At 54.2% G+C, this 18300-nt stretch overlaps 6 protein-coding genes across 6 annotated transcripts; 5 read left to right on the forward strand and 1 right to left on the reverse strand.

The window, feature by feature from the left end:
* Positions 1 to 38: 38 nt before the first annotated feature.
* N7532_009243 (putative chromosome segregation protein (Pcs1)) lies at positions 39 to 1688 on the forward strand (the record flags this gene model as incomplete). Its single annotated transcript, XM_056621734.1, has 3 exons — positions 39 to 915; positions 976 to 1410; positions 1468 to 1688. The coding sequence occupies 3 exons, from the start codon at positions 39 to 41 to the stop codon at positions 1686 to 1688; spliced, it is 1533 nt and encodes a 510-aa protein (XP_056472540.1).
* Positions 1689 to 2525: 837 nt separating this feature from the next.
* N7532_009244 (mannose-ethanolamine phosphotransferase MCD4) lies at positions 2526 to 5627 on the forward strand (the record flags this gene model as incomplete). The annotated part of the gene is made up of 3 exons (XM_056621735.1): positions 2526 to 3611; positions 3661 to 4272; positions 4323 to 5627. 3 exons carry the CDS (start codon positions 2526 to 2528, stop codon positions 5625 to 5627), a joined length of 3003 nt encoding a protein of 1000 aa, XP_056472541.1.
* A 2414-nt stretch (positions 5628 to 8041) lies between these two features.
* farA (CeGAL family transcription factor) lies at positions 8042 to 11550 on the forward strand (the record flags this gene model as incomplete). Its single annotated transcript, XM_056621736.1, has 6 exons — positions 8042 to 8196; positions 8480 to 8504; positions 8675 to 8692; positions 8769 to 9696; positions 9749 to 11450; positions 11502 to 11550. The coding sequence occupies 6 exons, from the start codon at positions 8042 to 8044 to the stop codon at positions 11548 to 11550; spliced, it is 2877 nt and encodes a 958-aa protein (XP_056472542.1).
* A 571-nt stretch (positions 11551 to 12121) lies between these two features.
* N7532_009246 (cystathionine beta-lyase STR3) lies at positions 12122 to 13582 on the forward strand (the record flags this gene model as incomplete). Its single annotated transcript, XM_056621737.1, has 3 exons — positions 12122 to 12334; positions 12420 to 13463; positions 13523 to 13582. 3 exons carry the CDS (start codon positions 12122 to 12124, stop codon positions 13580 to 13582), a joined length of 1317 nt encoding a protein of 438 aa, XP_056472543.1.
* Positions 13583 to 13984: 402 nt separating this feature from the next.
* On the forward strand, positions 13985 to 15059 carry N7532_009247 (uncharacterized protein; the record flags this gene model as incomplete). Its single annotated transcript, XM_056621738.1, has 2 exons — positions 13985 to 14205; positions 14291 to 15059. The coding sequence occupies 2 exons, from the start codon at positions 13985 to 13987 to the stop codon at positions 15057 to 15059; spliced, it is 990 nt and encodes a 329-aa protein (XP_056472544.1).
* A 740-nt stretch (positions 15060 to 15799) lies between these two features.
* N7532_009248 (ferric reductase family protein) lies at positions 15800 to 18014 on the reverse strand (the record flags this gene model as incomplete). The annotated part of the gene is made up of 6 exons (XM_056621739.1): positions 15800 to 15806; positions 15861 to 16982; positions 17038 to 17289; positions 17345 to 17459; positions 17535 to 17785; positions 17878 to 18014. 6 exons carry the CDS (start codon positions 18012 to 18014, stop codon positions 15800 to 15802), a joined length of 1884 nt encoding a protein of 627 aa, XP_056472545.1.
* Between the last annotated feature and the right edge of the window lie 286 nt (positions 18015 to 18300).

Genomic DNA, 18300 nt, shown 5'->3' on the forward strand with positions numbered 1-18300 from the left:
GCCCTCCACAAACGCCCTCCATATCGACAAATTGCGTCATGCCGAAGCGCAAGGCCCCGACAAAGATCTCTGGCCTCGTTGACTCAGACGATGAAGATATAATGCAAATAACTGGGGGCGAACCGCTGCCTCAGGAACCGCGCGAGGAGCCTCCTGCAAAAAAGCGAAGAGGTCGACCGCGCTCCTCAAAAGACCACGACGCCGAGACCAAGACGATGGCTCAATCGAAGAGAGAAGAGCCTGCGCCTGCACTTCAAGAAAAAGCACCTCCAGCGAAGAAAGCCGGCCGACGAGGAAGGCCTCCTGGTAGCAGTCGCAATTCCGCCGTTGCGCGCGAATCCGTGGCTCCAGAGCCTGTCGCGGCTGAGGAGCCACAGGGAAAAGAAAACGAGGAGTCTCCTAGCGCTACTGAGGCGAAGCCTACACGGACAACCAGAACTGGCCGGGCTGCTGGGACGCGTGGGCGAGGGCGAGGTCGTGCGGCTAGTTCTGCGAGGCCGTCGGTGACGGATGGCGATTTCCAGTATACACCGACTCGCGCACAAAAACCACAACCCAAGCCGCAAGCTGCCGAGACGCACGAAAGTGAGGCTCCAGATGAGGCGCCTGAAGTAGAGGAATCGATCCTTCCAGACCCTCAGCCATTTACAACGTATGCACAGTCATCGGTTGTGAAGAACGCGAAGGCTCGCGTTTCTGCGCTGCGAGGCAGTCAAGATGCTTCTCCGCGCAAACGCAAGTCAGGCGTTTATGCTGAACCAAGTGGAGATCCAGAGCTGAGACGTCGCATTGGCGAGCTGACAAAGAAGAACGATACGCTGGAGGCGAGGTATCGCGATCTCAAAGAGATTGGGGTGGAGGAGGCGAAGGCGAATATGGAGAAGCTGCGGAAGCAATGTAATAGTATCACTACAGGTACGTTCTCTCATCTTAAGTTGAATTTCATCGAGATAGAGAATACTCATCATATATCAGCTTCGGACAACCTCGTCTCCAGCCTCAAATCCGAAATCGCTGAGCAGAGAGCACTGGCACAAAAGAGCCGGGAACTACAGAAACAACTCAAGGAACGTGACGCTGAAGTGGCTCGACTCAAGATCCAGGCTGAGGAAAGCGATGGAAAGTTCTCCTCTGCGCAATCGGAGATCAAGACTCTCCAGACCAAGCTTGCGGCAGCCCGTAACACGGCCGCTAGCCTCGAAACTGCAGCCAAAGCACCCGGCAGCGCCATCAAGGGAGCTGCCGCCAGCCGAGCCGCTGCCGCCGTCACCGCCGAGGCAGCTCAATCCGCACACCTCGCACAACTGAAGGAAGATTTGTATAGCGACCTTACGGGCCTGATCATCCGTAATGTACAAACACGAGAAGACGATCACTTGTATGATTGTATTCAGACCGGAGTTAACGGAAGTAAGTCCAATCGACCTCGGGTTGCCCCCACTGCCGTGTTGATTCTGACTGTTGTAGCACTTCATTTCAAATTGGCTATCCCCAAGTCATCTAGTAGTGATTATGAGAAGGACCTCTACGAGTATATACCGCTTGTGGACGCCAACCGTGATCGCGATCTGGTGAATATCTTGCCGGGCTACTTAATGGATCACATCACCTTTGAGCGACGGGCTGTGACCAAGTTCTATACGCGTGTGATTGATGCTCTGACAAAACGGCGGTCTAGCTCTTCATAGTAATGGGTATGAGTATATATGCTTTCACTGTTGGTCAGGTAATACATCTAATGTAAACACGATTTAAATTTTAAATCAAGTAATCATAATCAATGATGAAATCGAATGTCACACCATTGTATAATTACCTATCGCGGAGTTCTACGCATCGAAATCGTTATAATACTGACTCGGTTGATCGCGCAACGTCACGTGGTATTTTTGGCGGTGGCACTACATTGAACTACCCTCTGCACATTAAAGCCCCTGGGATGCTGTACATTTGAATAAGAGTGGTGCATTTAAAATATAAGGCCGTGATACATGTATGTACAACTGTGTTGCTCTTGATCAAACTACCTTATACACTGTGTATTGACTAATGCTCAAAGATACTAACTACAATGTACTTACACATTGTAGGCAAAGTTAGTCTTGTCGTTCCCAAGCTTGTCACTCACTATATATGAGTGTCCTCGATACAGTGTATGCTGTACACGTGTGTACTCGACACCACACTGAAATGGTTTCAGCATTTAATATCTATTCAACTCGCTGAAATCATAACCAAAATAAAAATCCAATATCACTCGATTATTTATTTCTACGTGCCTACTTGAAGTGGAAGAGCAGTGTTGAAGTAAACAATGATGGATCTGCCGTGCACAATTGGAGGCCCGTGATTGGTGCTCACCGCCCCGTCCGCAAGTTCCCCAATGCTTCGAACAAAGTGTCGACTCCACGAAATGACGACCTCCTTTTAACCCGTTCCCGTCGCTTTTCTCCCTCAGGGGCCCAATTCCACTCCTTCATCCTCCTCCCAGAGCCGGACCCCGGCGAGCTCGAAGAGGATACATCATGGCGCGCGTTGGGCGCGTCGGGTTCCTCGCCCTCGCGGTGGTCTTCCACCTGATCTATACATATTCCATTTTCGACATATACTTCGTCAGCCCCATCGTGAGTGGCATGCGCTCCTTTGGCGTCGATCGTCCTGCCGGAACAAGCGCCCCCTCCGAACGTCTCGTCCTCTTCGTCGCAGATGGCCTGCGCGCCGATAAGGCCTTCCAGGCCTTCCCCGATCCCTCCCCCGAAAACCGCGCCGAACCGTCCGACGAGCTCATCCGCCTGTCGCCCTTTATTCGCTCCAAGGTCCTGGAGCAAGGCACCTTTGGCGTGTCGCATACCCGTGTCCCCACCGAGTCGCGGCCAGGCCATGTTGCCCTCATTGCGGGCCTGTACGAGGACGTCTCGGCCGTGACGACGGGGTGGCAGTTGAACCCGGTCAATTTTGACAGTGTGTTCAACCGTAGCCGACACACGTGGAGCTGGGGCAGTCCCGATATCCTGCCTATGTTCAAGGAGGGGGCGGAGCCTGGCCGTGTGGATGCGGACTCGTACGGCGAAGAGGCGGAGGACTTCAATGCCGATGCGACGTACCTGGATACATGGGTATTTGACAAGGTGCACGAACTCTTTGAGTCTGCAAAGACCGATCCGGAGCTTGAGCGGAAGCTGCGCCAAGATAAATTAGTTTTCTTTCTGCACCTGCTGGGCCTGGATACCACCGGTCACGGATACCGACCGTATTCCAAGGAATACCTGCACAATATCAAAGTGGTGGATCACGGCGTTCAGGCAGTCACTAAGCTGGTAGAGGACTTCTACGGTGATGGCAAGACTTCTTTCATCTTCACTGCGGATCATGGTATGAGCGATTTGGGCAGTCATGGTGACGGCCACCCCGATAATACGCGGACCCCTCTTGTTGCATGGGGTTCTGGTGTCGCACAGCCTCTGACCACTAACACGGGCATTGCGCCTGGACATGAGGATGGATTCTCGTCGGACTGGGGATTTGATCATGTCCATCGCCATGACGTGGCACAGGCAGATGTGGCTGCCCTGATGGCCTATCTGGTTGGTGTTGACTACCCTGTTAACTCCGTGGGCCAACTGCCCCTGGACTATCTTGATGCCAGCCCCAAGGGAAAAGGCACAGGCCGCCCTGGCCAACACACGGGGTGTATTGGAGATGTACCGTGTCAAGGAGGAGCAGAAGCGGTCCGCGGTGCTTCGATATGTGCCCTTCGAGCCTCTCTCCGGTGACGGCGAGACCTCCATTGAAGGCCGCTTTGCCAACCTGGAGGCGCTCATTTCCAACGGAGCCTACGAGGAGTCGATTGCCCTGTCATCCGAATTGCTGGCTGCCGGTCTCGAGGGCCTTCGCTATCTGCAAACATATGACTGGCTGTTCCTGCGGACTATTGTCTCTCTTGGATACCTGGGCTGGATTGCGTATGCTCTCACTACGGTTATTGATCTGCACGTTTTGCATGGAACCTCCGACTCCCACCGGACCACCGCCAGCATCTCACTCTTCTCGTCGATCCTGGTGGCACTATTCTCTGTGTTCCTGTACCAGGGATCTTCATGGCGCTACTACTTCTATGGATTCTTCCCTGTTTATTTCTGGGAGGAAGTCTTTGCGCGCCGCAAGGCCTTGACTGCTGGCCGGGAGATTGTCCTGGGCCATGTTCGCTCTTTCTCTGGATACCTGAGCTTTGGAGTACAGCTGGTGGCATTCGTCGGTGTTTTGGAAGCATTGGTAAGTTTTCTACTCGTCAACTAGAAATTATCCATACTCATCCTCTCCAGGTCCAATCCTATTTTCATCGAGAAATCTTCACTGTTTGCTTTGGACTGGCTGCCTTCTGGCCTCTCGCCTATGGATTTAAATTCATTTACGCTCATCTGTACTTGAACGCTACCTGGGCACTTGGATGTCTTTTGATGAGTACCTTTACTCTGCTGCCAGTCGTCAAGGTCGAGGATCTCACTACTATTACCTACGGAGGACTTCTCATGTTTTTGACTGGTGTTCTATATCTTCTGTTCGAGGATACTATTCTTGGCCGTGGCAGCTCTCAATCGCGGACCAATAAGGTCGGGTCACGAATTATCATGGGCTTCCAGGTAGGCATGGTTCTTCTTGCCGTGATTGTCACCCGGTCAAGTGTCACATCTCTCCAGGCCCGCGAAGGCCTACCATTTGGCAATCAAGTGGTCGGATGGTTTGTCCTGGTAGCCTCTGTCACTCTGCCATTCATCCACCGACTATATCCAGACAGCCACTACCTCCACCGCCTGATGATCATCTTCCTGACCTTCTCCCCGGTGTTTGTTATTCTCACCATCTCCTGGGAGGGCCTATTCTACTTGGTCTTCTGCATGACCCTGGTAACCTGGGTCCGCCTGGAACACGCCATCTACGTGCACACAGCCGGATCCAACGCAGTCCAATCCAAGGAGGCAGTTCGCAATGGATCCGCAGCCCCTTCCAAGCCCGCCCCAACAGGCTCCGCGACCGTCGACGGCCTCACCTACCACTACCGAGCCCTCACCCTATCCGACACCCGCGTGGCGCTTTTCTTCTTCTTCCTCCTCCAATCTGCCTTCTTCAGCGTCGGCAACGTCGCCTCCATCTCCACTTTCGCCCTCGACAGCGTCCGCCGCCTAATCCCCGTCTTCAACCCCTTCACGCAAGGCGCCCTCCTAATCGTGCAAATCCTCATTCCATTCGCCATCATTAGCGCGAATCTAGGCATCCTCAACCGCCGCCTGGAAGTCGCGCCCAGCGCCCTCTTCATGATCGTCATGTCTATCTCGGATGTCATGACCCTGAACTTCTTCTATATGGTCCGGGACGAAGGGTCTTGGCTCGACATCGGCATGACCATAAGCCACTTTTTCATTGCCAGTCTACTGTGCACGTTCGTTGCGGGCCTGGAATTTCTCAGCGAGCTCTTTGTTAGTGGCGTTGATTTTGGGCCTGCGGCGACCGCGCTTGGGTCTGCGGTGGCGCAGGCTGTGAATGAGACGGTGGATTGTGGCCATGAGTCTTTGAAAGAACCTAAGAATGGCAAGAAGAGCCGTTCGCGGAAGGGAAGGAAGGGGCAGTAGCCCAAACCGATGTTTTTAATAATTTGTCCTTTTGTATTTCAGGTCTCTAGCCACCTGTTAATAGCATGAGATCTGATGACCACCCTCCTACACCCAGGCAGAACATTGATGTAGTGTCTGTACTTATCTACTAGTAGTGGTATATGTAGTGCTCTAGTGTACTGTGGCTTCTCCACCAAGTACTAGTAAATCACAGGACCGCTGAAACAAACCTTAACAAGCGATCACCAAGCAGTACGTACGCTCAGCACCAGCTAGCTCCGCGATCCCCTGGAGATCCATCTCATCGCCACCAAAACCAGCCTAAGGGTAACCCACTCCACGCTACCGTAACGCCCACCCGCCCAGCCAAGAAGCCAGCAGCAGAATCCCGAGAAATCGGACACTACGTAGCCTCCGGTCCGGGATTAAGCGCGAGTATGAACTGGGCCCCGTGGAGTTTTGCCCGCTGTACCATCCTAGAGGCTAATGGCTGGGTTGTTAGGGCTAGAACGAAGGAATGAGACAATCCAGCTGGCGAACTGACCGTCGCGTGCCGGGCAGATCCGTTGCTGAAGCTAGCGCTGACATCTCCACTACAGTAGTAGGGTTGTGGTGTTGGATCTACCAGTGGTATTAATATTGATCCTTCTGGGCTGATCGATGTACTAGTGGATGAGTTGCAATATGCGGTCGCTGATTGGACAGAAGGCTGTATGTGGGGCATAGAGATACCGAGGCATCACAAGCTCCGCACAGCTTCATCGCCATGGCTCTTTGCACTTTGCAGAGGGGAGAATACGGAGTCGACGATAATCAGGTTGGAGGAATCTCGTCAGTTGGCCCCTTGCATCCCCACAATTCATCTCCCCGTCTTTCCGTCCCCGCATCCTGAGAAGTCTATTGCCAGATCCTGGTACGGTGCGTGGTGCGTGGTGGGAGTTTAATACTACTAGGAATGATCTGGGGGTATTTGGGGTATTATGGACGTTGTGGATTGACACTACTATCTGATGCAATATGTGATGCTCAAGGTACTACGCAGTACTGGGTTAGTGCGTTTTAGTAGTTTGCCTGCTCACTGTGGGTGCATCACGAGTCTAGATCTATATCGCGCCAGGTGACACCGCATATGTCCGGCGTGCATCGAGGGCCGCTGAAGAATCAAACCCCTAGTATTTTCCCACTATATCTATAATATTTGTACTCGCATGCAGGACCTCGTGCAGTATGGAAGGTACTCGTGGAAGCACATCAAAAATGACATGATCAAATCTGCCTACATCCGCGCCTTTCCGCGATCCTTACTGAGACCACCACCTCTACAATCTCATCTACTTACTACTGTATAGTAGATAGTGATACGCTGATTTCAGCGTATTGGAATTCTGCTGTTCCCAAGTTCCTCTGCACGGATCACCCGACAACCCTGATCTAATCTACTGCTGTCATGCCCGTCACAGCCGGCACGTTTCTTCCAAATTGGGGCCGGGGGTGAGGCTGATTGGTGGTATTTCCACGCCCACCCACTACAATTATAGCGGATGCCTGCCCTCGTCAGCCACCTTGCCTCAGCAGAGTGTGCCCTAGTGTAGTATGTATATTTGTCTGCACCTACCCCAAAGTAGCGCCGTCTCCAGCGGTAGTCTCGCGACCGGAGCCTCCTCGGCGATTCCACTGACCTGGTTTTGGGTGCCTCCACTCGCTCTCCCTCCGTCGATCACTCCAGGACCCGAGCGGGTCGGATGCCTGGTGCAGTGCATTGCCCCGAGTCCTGGTCAGCATCCTTGGAACGCGCAATTGGGGTTCGGTGGAGGGGTCCTTGGGATAGGGAGAGCAGTCGGGGGAGGAGGTTGCACCGGGATGTTGGACAGGATGGAATTTCCAGTGGTTGGTCTTTGCATTGTGGGAAGGGGAACTGGACCTTTCCAAGGTTGGGACGAGTAACGGTCGTTGTGGGTTGGTCTGGATGTCCTTTTCTGGGACGTTAGCGTTTGAGATGGAAACTGCAGTGTTGGGATGAGTTCATTGAGAGGGAGGGAAAGAGTAGAAAGAAGAGAATGAAATAGAATGAAGAGTGTTTGTATTCAATCAGAGATGCTTGTGTATGCCAAGTATGATGCTGATTGCTGTTCTGATGCTGCGGAAATCAGGGTGCTCCTGTTGGTCCCCCACACACCCAGTCTGGATTGTGGGCGGAAGTCCGTGACCTCAGTTTCTCTCCGCCGGTATTGCCACATCCTCTCCATCCTCCTCCCCATCCTCTTTCCTTCCACCGCGACGCAGTTCCGGTACTTTTTCTTCCCTGATCGCGTGGCGTCCCTATTTGCGTCCCCCCTTTCCATCCGAAGCCTTCCTGCCTTACCGACTATATCATTCCTCACCCACCCCCGACCATCGCGACCTCCCCCGCTTGAACTGCCTCCTCGTCTTTGATGGATGGGGACGTGGCCATGAGCACTACGATCGAATCCCAAGGCGATACCGCGGCCACCCATCCCAGTCCGGCCCCTAGCGCCGCCGGCTCGACAGGCACCTCCGGCATCACAGTGCGCAACGGCCCCGGTGGCCAGCCAGTCAGTTTCAGAAGGTGAGTCGACTCGACACTCGTCAGCATTAGCATGGGGTGGACGCGCGAACACGATACAATGTGGGCCTCGAGGATTCCCAGACAGACTCCTAGTCAAATATCTGCGGGATGTTCTGAATGCGCGGCGGCGACAGACCCCCAGTCCAGTCGAGTCGGCCTGGGAAGAGGGGAAAGGAGCGAGAGTTTCGCAGGATTTTCACCCCATGTCCATCCCTGAAAATGCAGAGAGGCGAAAAAGAAAAGTTTCGTGGTCGGCATACTGATTCGTTTTATCTAATTCTAGACAACGTGCATCACGCGCGTGCGAGGTACGTCCTTTTGCCCTTCAAGGGAGGGGGAAGACGCGAGCTGGTGAGAGCCGAGGCTGCCTTTGTGCCTCGGTCCCTCCTTATCGCGATGCATCAACCCAGTTGAACCACCATAAGCCCAGACCCCATTGCAATAGTCCGTCGCTAACAAATGCTTGTTTCATTAACAGACCTGCCATGCTCGTAAGGTGAGTAAATTCTCCGATCCGAATATCCCGGTCGGGTACCTCATTGTCGCTGGCGCTAACCACTTTGTGACGTTAGGTTCGATGTGATGCCGCCAGCCTAGGCGTTCCCTGCACAAACTGCGTCGCCTTCTCGATTGAATGCAAGATCCCGACCCCCAAACGCAAGAAGAACTCCAGCAAGCCCAAAGACGACAGTCGGTATGTCGACAGCCCGCCCCACACCGCCTCCGCCCTCGTCGACGCAGCGGTTGCTCACTTTCGCCCCGACAGCACCGAGGAACCCGTTGGCACCGGCTCCTCCGAGGGTGTTCGTGCTGGACAATCGGACTCGGATGAAAAAGATGATACGTTTGGATACCGGAAGAGCCGCATGGCCGTCGATGGCATGCCCGTCACCTCTCTGACCGAGTCGGAGGCGGCCCAACAGGCGTCGACGGATAGCGCCTATGCGCAGTTCATGAAGCCCAAGTTTGCGCGGGCTCCGATTAAAGAAGCGGGTCGTGTGGCGTATCTGGGAGAATCATCGAACCTGTCTCTTCTGGTCCAGGACCGACATGGAACAACAGATGTCGTACACTATCCGCTGCCACCGAATATCCGCGGATCGCGGGCGCGATTGACGGACCTTGATAACCTGGAAATCGACATCCTTCACCAGCGTGGCGCCTTCCTGCTGCCCCCGAAACCCCTATGTGATGAACTCGTCGATGCCTATTTCAAATGGGTTGCCCCTGTCGTCCCCATCATCAACCGCAGCCGCTTTATGCGTCATTATCGGGACCCCAAGAACCCGCCGTCGCTGCTCCTGCTGCAGGCGATCTTGCTGGCCGGATCCCGGGTCTGCACTAACCCGCAGTTGATGGATGCGAATGGCTCGACCACCCCGGCCGCGATGACCTTCTACAAACGTGCCAAGGCGTTGTACGATGCCAACTACGAGGATGACCGTGTGACGATCGTGCAAGCCTTGGTGCTACTAGGCTGGTACTGGGAAGGCCCTGAGGGTGAGTGTATTATCTGAACTCTCAAGACCTTTACTAACGCAGAACTTGATAGATGTGACAAAGAACGTGTTCTACTGGACCCGGGTTGCCATGGTCGTGGCACAGGGCTCGGGTATGCACCGTAGCGTGGAAACTTCACAACTCAACAAGCCCGACAAGAGACTGTGGAAGCGTATTTGGTGGACTCTGTTTACTCGCGATCGCTCTGTGGCAGTTGCACTGGGACGGCCCATTGGGATCAACACGGATGACTCGGACGTGCCCATGGTGACCGAAGACGACTTTATCGAAGATGAGCTTGATACGCCGGCCGAATATCCGCCCGACACAGTGCATGTGCAGTTCTTTTTGCAATACGTCAAGCTCTGCGAGATTATGGGGCTGGTACTGTCCCAGCAATACTCGGTGGCGTCCAAGTCTCGTCGGATGAATGCGATGGATCTCACCCACTCTGATATGGCGTTGGCCGATTGGCTTCAAAATTGTCCCAAGGAGGTGTGCTGGCAGCGATCTCGGCACCACTTCTGGGCCGCCTTGCTTCATTCCAACTACTACACCACTCTTTGTCTGCTACACCGAGCCCACATGCCGCCTGCGTCGTCGGCGCCGAATAGCTATCGAGTCGAGGAGATGGCCTACCCATCTCGGACGATTGCCTTCCAGGCTGCGGGTATGATGACTTCCATTGTCGAGGCTCTCCAGGCTCACAATGAGATTCGATACACCCCGGCCTTTATCGTGTACAGCTTGTTCTCCGCCCTGATCATGCACGTTTACCAGATGCGTTCCTCGGTTCCGTCGATCGTGGCGACTTGCCAGGAAAGAATCCATGTTTGCATGACGGCCCTGAAGGACGTTTCCAAGGTCTGGCTGGTAGCTAAGATGGTACACACCCTATTCGACTCCATCCTCGGCAACAAGGTGCTGGAAGAACGACTACAGAAGGCCGCTGGCAAGCGACACCACCGTCGACCACACGAGAATGCGAACGCCAACCCCAACGCAGGCCCCGCGAAGAGGCCCGACCCGCCGAAGCGCAAGTTCGACGATATGGATCTTCCCCTGCCCAACGGTGGTCCTACACCTCCGGTCTCATATGAGCGATCTCGTCCCCAGACACCGGCTGTGACCCCATCCCGGGAACTGAACCAGCCTCCTCTGGGCCAGCAATCGCCCAACGCCCCCCGTGGACCCCACGACCCCACGGCCGGCCCATCCAACTCCCGGAGCAACACTCGTCCTACCACCCCCTTCAACGCCCAGTTCTCCCTCCCCGCCACGCCTCCCGACTTCTTCCTCGTGACCCGTACCTCGCCCAATCTCTCGCCCTCGCTCTGGGAGAATTTCCAACCCGACCAGTTGTTCCCCGACGGCACCGCCATCTTCCCCGAACTGACCTCTCCACCCCCGGCGACCGTCGACCCGCAACTGCAGATACCATCGAACCTCCAGGCCCCTAATCTGGGCCAGCGGCCGATGATGGGCGCGCAGCCGCAGCCGATTCCCGGCGGACGCAGCATGTCTGTTTCCCAGGGCAGTCCGCAGATGATGCATGGTATTCCAGGTAGTATGGGGATGCAGGCACCCCATGGATCGCAGGCATTTGGCATAGATGCGGGCCAGTCGTGGCCGATGCAGGGTCTTGATGGGACCATGAGCGGGGCGGCGCTGGACGCTGCCAGTCAGGACGATAACTGGAGTAGCAGCTCGCGTAGTGGACCGACTGCGCCGACGACCTTGAACGTGGAAGACTGGTATGTTTCCCCCGACGCCGGAAGAAGACTTATGTACTGATCTATATCTAGGTTCCAATTCTTCGGTATCAATGGCGGCTTTGGTGATCTGGCTGCTTAAGAATTTTCTCCGTTGGACCTGATGTCTCTTTCTATCATAATATAATCCCGTCATGGTACATAGTTTGGTTGTTTGCTAGCTGCTCAAAACGGAATGCTGGCGTTTACGGTGTGGCGGTCTGGAGCGGATCTTCTTGTACTCTCTATAACTTGCTAAATGGAGTCATTGAACATTTTATCCAAATCCTCAGATCTACATAGCCATTTAACTTATAGTAGTTTCACCCTGAAGATCTATTCATCCCATGTTAATAATAGTAATAACAGGATCAATGTAGATCAACTCGACTCCGATGAAAACATTCCCAATCGGGCCTAGCGGATGACGAAATCGCAAAGGCCCGCGATTCGCCAATCAGCGGCCCGCCATAGCGGAGTCACGACTGTCCGGGGGAATTTGAAGGAGTCACTCCAGCATATTTTATTCTATCGCCATTCCACCTCTCCTCTCTTCCCCATATCCCATTGCTTTCGATTCGTGGTGGCCTCCTCGTTGCATCGTCCTCCCTCCCGCACCCACTACCTCCGTCCTCTCATCCAAACTCTAGGACTTCACATACCCCGCTTTAGCGATGTCGGCGTCGGGATCCGGAGCGCCCACCGCGGCGTCGGGTTCGAGCTCTGCGAAGAAGGCATTCCCCTCCGTGGACCTCCAAGGCAATGACCTGCCTCCATCGCCCGCCCCGTCTAGCCCCCACGGCGGCCGCCGGTACAACATTGCCACCGAGTTGGTCTTCACCGAGGGAAGTGACCAGTACAATGCGAGCAGCGTGCCGATCTACCAGGTAAGGGAAAGGATATGTGCAGCATGCCTACAGCATTGCACTCAATCCGTATACATTATGACAGAAACACTGACCGCTTGTGTAGAGTGCCACTTTCAAGCAGACCTCCGGCAGCGGTGGTGGAGAGTATGACTATACACGGTCCGGTAACCCGACCCGTACCCACCTCGAGCGACACCTCGCGAAGATCATGTCGGCGCAGCGCGCGCTGGTAGTGTCGTCCGGCATGGCTGCGCTGGACGTGATTACTCGGCTGTTGCGACCTGGCGATGAGGTTGTCACCGGCGACGATTTGTACGGCGGTACCAACCGTCTGCTGAAGTATCTCTCGACCAACGGCGGTATCATTGTGCACCACGTCGACACGACACAGCCCGAAAAGGTCTTTGACGTGCTGAGCTCCAAGACCGCCATGGTCCTCCTCGAGACGCCCACCAACCCGCTCATCAAGATCGTCGACATCGGCCGCATCGCCACAGCCGCCCACGAAGCCAACCCGAACTGCCTGGTCTCCGTGGACAACACCATGCTCTCGCCTCTCCTCCTGAACCCGCTCGACCTGGGCGCGGACATCGTCTACGAGTCCGGCACCAAGTATCTCTCCGGCCACCACGACCTGATGGCCGGCGTGATCGCGGTCAACGACCTTTCCCTCGGCGAACGCCTGTACTTCCCGATCAATGCCTCGGGCTGCGGTCTCTCGCCCTTCGACTCATGGCTCCTGCTGCGCGGCGTCAAGACGCTGAAGGTACGCATGGACCAGCAACAGAGCAACGCGCAGCGCATCGCGGAGTTCCTCGAGTCCCACGGCTTCAAGGTGCGGTACCCGGGTCTGCGCTCGCACCCGCAATACGAGCTGCACAACTCGATGGCCCGCGGCGCCGGCGCCGTGCTGTCCTTTGAGACGGGCGATGTGAATGTCAGCGAGCGGATCGTTGAGAGCGCGAAGATTTGGGCCATTAGTGTCAGCTTCGGCTGTGTAAATAGTCTGATCAGTATGCCGTGCCGCATGAGTCACGCCAGCATTGATGCGAAGACCCGCGCGGAGCGCGATTTCCCGGAGGACTTGATCCGGTTGTGTGTTGGTATAGAGGATGTGGATGATCTCATTGATGATCTGCGACGAGCAGTAAGTTTTATCTTTGCAGTCTCTGGCGCAACAAATCCCTCTGCTAACTTTATTTCCAGCTCGTGCAAGCCGGCGCAGTGAATGTGACGCTGGATGGATTCCAGGCGACCTCGGCGTAGATTTATTTAGGTATTACACTAGGGTGGTAGATGACTTGATTTCTGACATGTTTATACGGGCGTTGGGGCTGAAAACCATACCATCTCAATATTGATACATTTGCATTTCCCCATGTGGTCGTGAAACGCGTTGTAGTTCGTTTATCCGGCAGTCTGGGCCGGCATCGGAGACCCTCCCGAGCGCCCGAGCGCCCGGGCCTTTCTCGTCCGAACCCCGAGCTCGCGATTCAAAAGATAGCGCCCTGTCATCTTTGTAATTGTTCTTTCTCCATTCGGCCCATTCACTACCGTCACTCATTCACTGCTAGAACCATCTGCATAAGGTCGACTTAGTGGCAGCATATCCGGCCCCTTGAATGCGCCGTGACCTCTCTATCTCCCGGGCTAGTCCTTTTCCCGAGTATGAATCGCGATGCAATCGCGCAGGACCCGTTAACAATGGCTACCGTTTCTGAACACCCTGTTGCGCCTGCGTGCGCGCAAAAGCCCGCACCTGCCCCGGTCCCGGCGGGGTCGATGTCGACGTGGAATACCAAGGATCTGAGTTTACGGCTCGGCGTTGATGTCGCGAGTGCTGCGACTGCTGGCGCGCTGACATGTCCGCTTATCACGATTATTGACCAGTGAGTTTACCCAAGCGTGCAATAAAGCAAGCTCCTATTCGAGGCGTCTTCTCGAGAAAGAAAAAAAGCTAATACGCTCCGCTAGAGCAATCATCGAAAAGGCCTCAAAAGGCTTCCCAATCCAAACAACAATAACCACCTGCCTAAAGTCAATGCTCGCGAAACCATCCGCCTTCTTCCTCTCAACCCCCTTCCTCCTCATCTACACCCTCTACAGCTCAACCTACCTAACCGCCAACGCAATTGACACCCTCTCCTCCACCCTCCGCAACAAACCCTACGACACCGTCTTCGCCGGCCCACTCAAATTCATCTCGACAACAACTGTCAATATGGCTATCTGCGTCTACAAAGACGCGCGATTCGCAAGGATCTTTGGCGCCTCGCCTCCTCCTCAGCAGTTGCAGGGCCGACAACCCATTCCTTCAAAACACCATACCCTCCGCCGCCCTGCGCCGACCCCAACACCGACAATTCCAAAAACAAGCTACACTCTCTTCTGCCTCCGCGACAGCGTCACAATCTTTGCCTCCTTCAACGTCCCCCCGCTGCTGGCCCCCAGCGTGCCCGACTTCATGGCCTCGACGCCGGCGGCTAAGGCGGCTGTCGCGCAGTTCGCTTGTCCTGCGCTGATGCAGTTTGCTTCGACGCCGATGCATCTGCTTGGTCTGGATTTGTATAATCGTCAGCCGGTTGGCGGGTTGCATTGGAGTGAGCGCGTTGCACGGATTCGGAGGGATTATGTCCCGTCCTGCTTTGCGCGTATGGGGAAGATCGTACCTGCTTATGGTGTTGGCGGTGTTGCGAATGTGCGTATGAGGCATTGGCTTATGGAGAAGGTTGAGCGACGTTAGCTGCGTGACTTGTACTGCGGTTTTCCAAGTCGACTGGCAGTCTTTGCTATTTGGTGCGGTGTAGTTGCTTCGACCGCGGTGATTCTGGTTATGACCTGATGACCATTTGATATCTCATCTCCACTCTGATTTCGGTTTGGCATGTTTCTGATGGCGTTGATTTGGCTGGTCTCGCTTTTTATTTCGGGACATATTGCATCTCTCTCATGGGCTGGCGTTTTTTGTTTTCATTTTTATTCTTTATTCTTATTTGATATTTTTATTTTTCGCGAAAGTACAGTTGTACTTTTAGTTGCGTTAATATTTAGACTGATAGATTGTGATTTATGGATCTGGATCTATGACGGTGGTTAATATCATCATATCATTATCATTATTTTTATCCAATTTTTCTTTTCATCCAAAGTTATACCAGAATTATATGCTGTGGGGTAGATCACAATCAAGCTTTTGTGGAGGTCTGGTGCTTCAGTGTGGTCTAGACCCTCGAGACTAGACTACACTTGGGAGAAATAGAAGCAGGCAAACTAATCCTTAGCAAGCACCGAAGCGATGCATTGTAGAATGATTTACTCAAACTAACCAGACAAATACCAGAAGAATAAAAATAGTATTACATTAAAAACTAAAAGTATACAAAGAAAAGATAGCGCCGCCGCGCTCGATATCAAACCAGCAGATACCGAATTAAGGCACGAGAAGATCGTACCAGGGTAGAAATAAGAAAATCGAAATCGAAATCACCACCTGTATCAAACCATTAGCACTGACACATCACCATCTCCCAGGCGAAGAACTCACGCAAAAGGCTCCGAATGCAAATAAACCTCTTCAACATCGCCCCTCAACGCGCGTGCCTGCGCAAGCGCAGCCGCATTCCGGGTATCATGTAGCATACTAGCAGGCCCACAAACCAACACGCCAATCCTTAACCTGTGCCCCAAAAGCTCAGCCTGCATCCCGGCAACACCAACAGTCCGTTCCAGCAAGCCGGGGATATCAGGCCTGGCATCCCGGTGCACGTTAAGGCTGAACATGCCCGTTGTTGTAATTTCCGCGGGCAGCTTCTCTTCTTTCTCGATGTCTTCAACGTCTCGCATGGACCCTCGTCCCGAGTCAACGGTATTCGTCGATTGAGACGTCATCGGTCGAGAAGTGATATGCACCGAGACGGATGTTTCGTACCCGTGCTCCGTATCCGAGAGTAACTCTGTCGAATGCGAGAGTCTCGACTCGATTTCCTGTACATACCAATCCGCCATTGAGCGGTCTCGTGTCGAGAATATTACCTGTAGATTCCGTCGTCCTTGGACGCCCTTCCCGCTAGTCGTTAGACCCGTTAGGCGAAGCGCTTCATCGACCATGGCTAGCGAGAACCCACCGCCGGACCCACCGGCAATGACGATGATAGTATCGAAGCGGCAGAGGTGGTATGTGCTGACGCCGCCATACGGACCCTCGATGAGAATCTTCTTCTTACAGCCGGGCCGTTGGCGGGCGAGGGAGGCCAGTCGGGCCGTTACGCCTTTCCGGGGCTTGATGTAGAAGATTAGTTCGGAGGCTTTGCCTTCTTCGTCGGGGTCCCGGCAGACGGAGGAGATGGTGAATGGGTGCGCGGTGAGCAGGTGGAGGTCGGAAGTGATGAAGCGGACGAAAACGTGTTGGCCTGGTGTCCATTTTACGATTGTGGGCACGGCGACTCGGACTAGCCCGCTGGGGAGTTGCTCGAGGGTTGCGGTGTGCAGGCCGTGGAGGAGGTAGGTGCGGATGTGGGCTGCCGCTAGGGAGGTTAGGTAGAGCGCGCCGGAGGCGATGAAGTAGTCCCAGGAGGAGAGACGGAAGTCGCAGTGCAGGAAGAAGAAGACGACGAAGATTAGGGCTGCGATTAAGTGGGTTGCTTTGAAGAACTCGTAGAAGCGGTTTCTACGCGGTGTTAGCTGGAAACCAGTTTGCATATAGGTAGATGGATGATACGCACCGGATGGCTGGCAGGGACATGACGGTGAGATAGGTCTGTGAGAGAAGAGCGGGTATACCCGTCCAGTAGACCACACTCGTCTTCCACTGCTTCACCATGTCGCCTTTCCATATGTGGAAAATGATGTAGGGAAAGGTGTGAACGAGCGCCAGGACGAACATGGCGTAGCTGGTCCAGTGGTGGAAGACTTGGAGTTTCTCTGGGGGAACGCCCGTCAAGGCCGATATCATATTGGCTTTGAGGCTCAGAGCCCTAAAAAGGGGTTAGCAATATCCATCGGATCTCATCTGATAATCCAGGCACATACAGTACGAACGGCAGCAAGGCCAGGGCCATCCAGCCGGCGCGCGTGGCAATTGGCGGGCTGCTTCCATAGTTGGCATCGGTAGGCCAGTAATAAGGTTTCGGACCGAGAGTCATGGCTGCAAATAGCTGTTAGTATTATCATTCACAATTATCTGATAACCCCCTTGATCAACAGGACAGATCCTACATACCAAAGAAGAAAACAACACCGACCAGGCCCAGGGCCACGACGCCGAGAGACGGAGACCAGTATCGGAAGACGGGGATGCGATAGCCGCGGTAGGCCATGTATCGCGAGGCGGAGGTGGTGAGGCGGTAGATGCGCGTGCGCTTGATCCGGTCAGGGGCATAGTGGACGATGAAGTTGGAGATGGCGAAGACGGCGATGATGGCGCAGCAGAGGTAGACTGTGTTTAGAGCGTAGACATGGTCTGCTTCGTACCTATCAGATAAAAAGTTAACACAGATACAAACATTGGACACAAGCACGGCAAGAGCATAAAACACGCAGTGCTTCTGAGAAGTGCGGCTCACCAGTATCGCCATCGACTATTCCGAAACGCACACTGCTCCGGCGATAGCTTGCATTTGTCTGCGCGCGAGGACTGCAGCTGGACCGGTTGATCCAGCCAGGGCACGGTGAACCGGTGCATGTCCATCTTCATGTCCATTAAGATCAAGACAACTCACGATCACGTCTTCCGAGGGTTCGACATCAACAACGGAGAAGGCGGCTTTGTTATCAGCCGGGCGGGGGGCTTAATTCATCATGACTGATTTCGTGGTGCACTGTCGCTGGGGAGGTTGCATAGATGAAAACGGGGCGGGTGCGAACCAGGGGACAGACATACTTGAGCTTGCTCCCGGCATGTGCCCCTTTCTCTTCACTATAGAGTACATCGAATACTGTCTTACATTGACATAATTTAGGAAACGGAGAATATTGAATTGAATAAA

Source organism: Penicillium argentinense (assembly GCF_028826775.1).
Source record: "Penicillium argentinense strain IBT 30761 chromosome Unknown utg000009l_segment0_segment0, whole genome shotgun sequence".
Taxonomy (NCBI): domain Eukaryota; kingdom Fungi; phylum Ascomycota; class Eurotiomycetes; order Eurotiales; family Aspergillaceae; genus Penicillium; species Penicillium argentinense.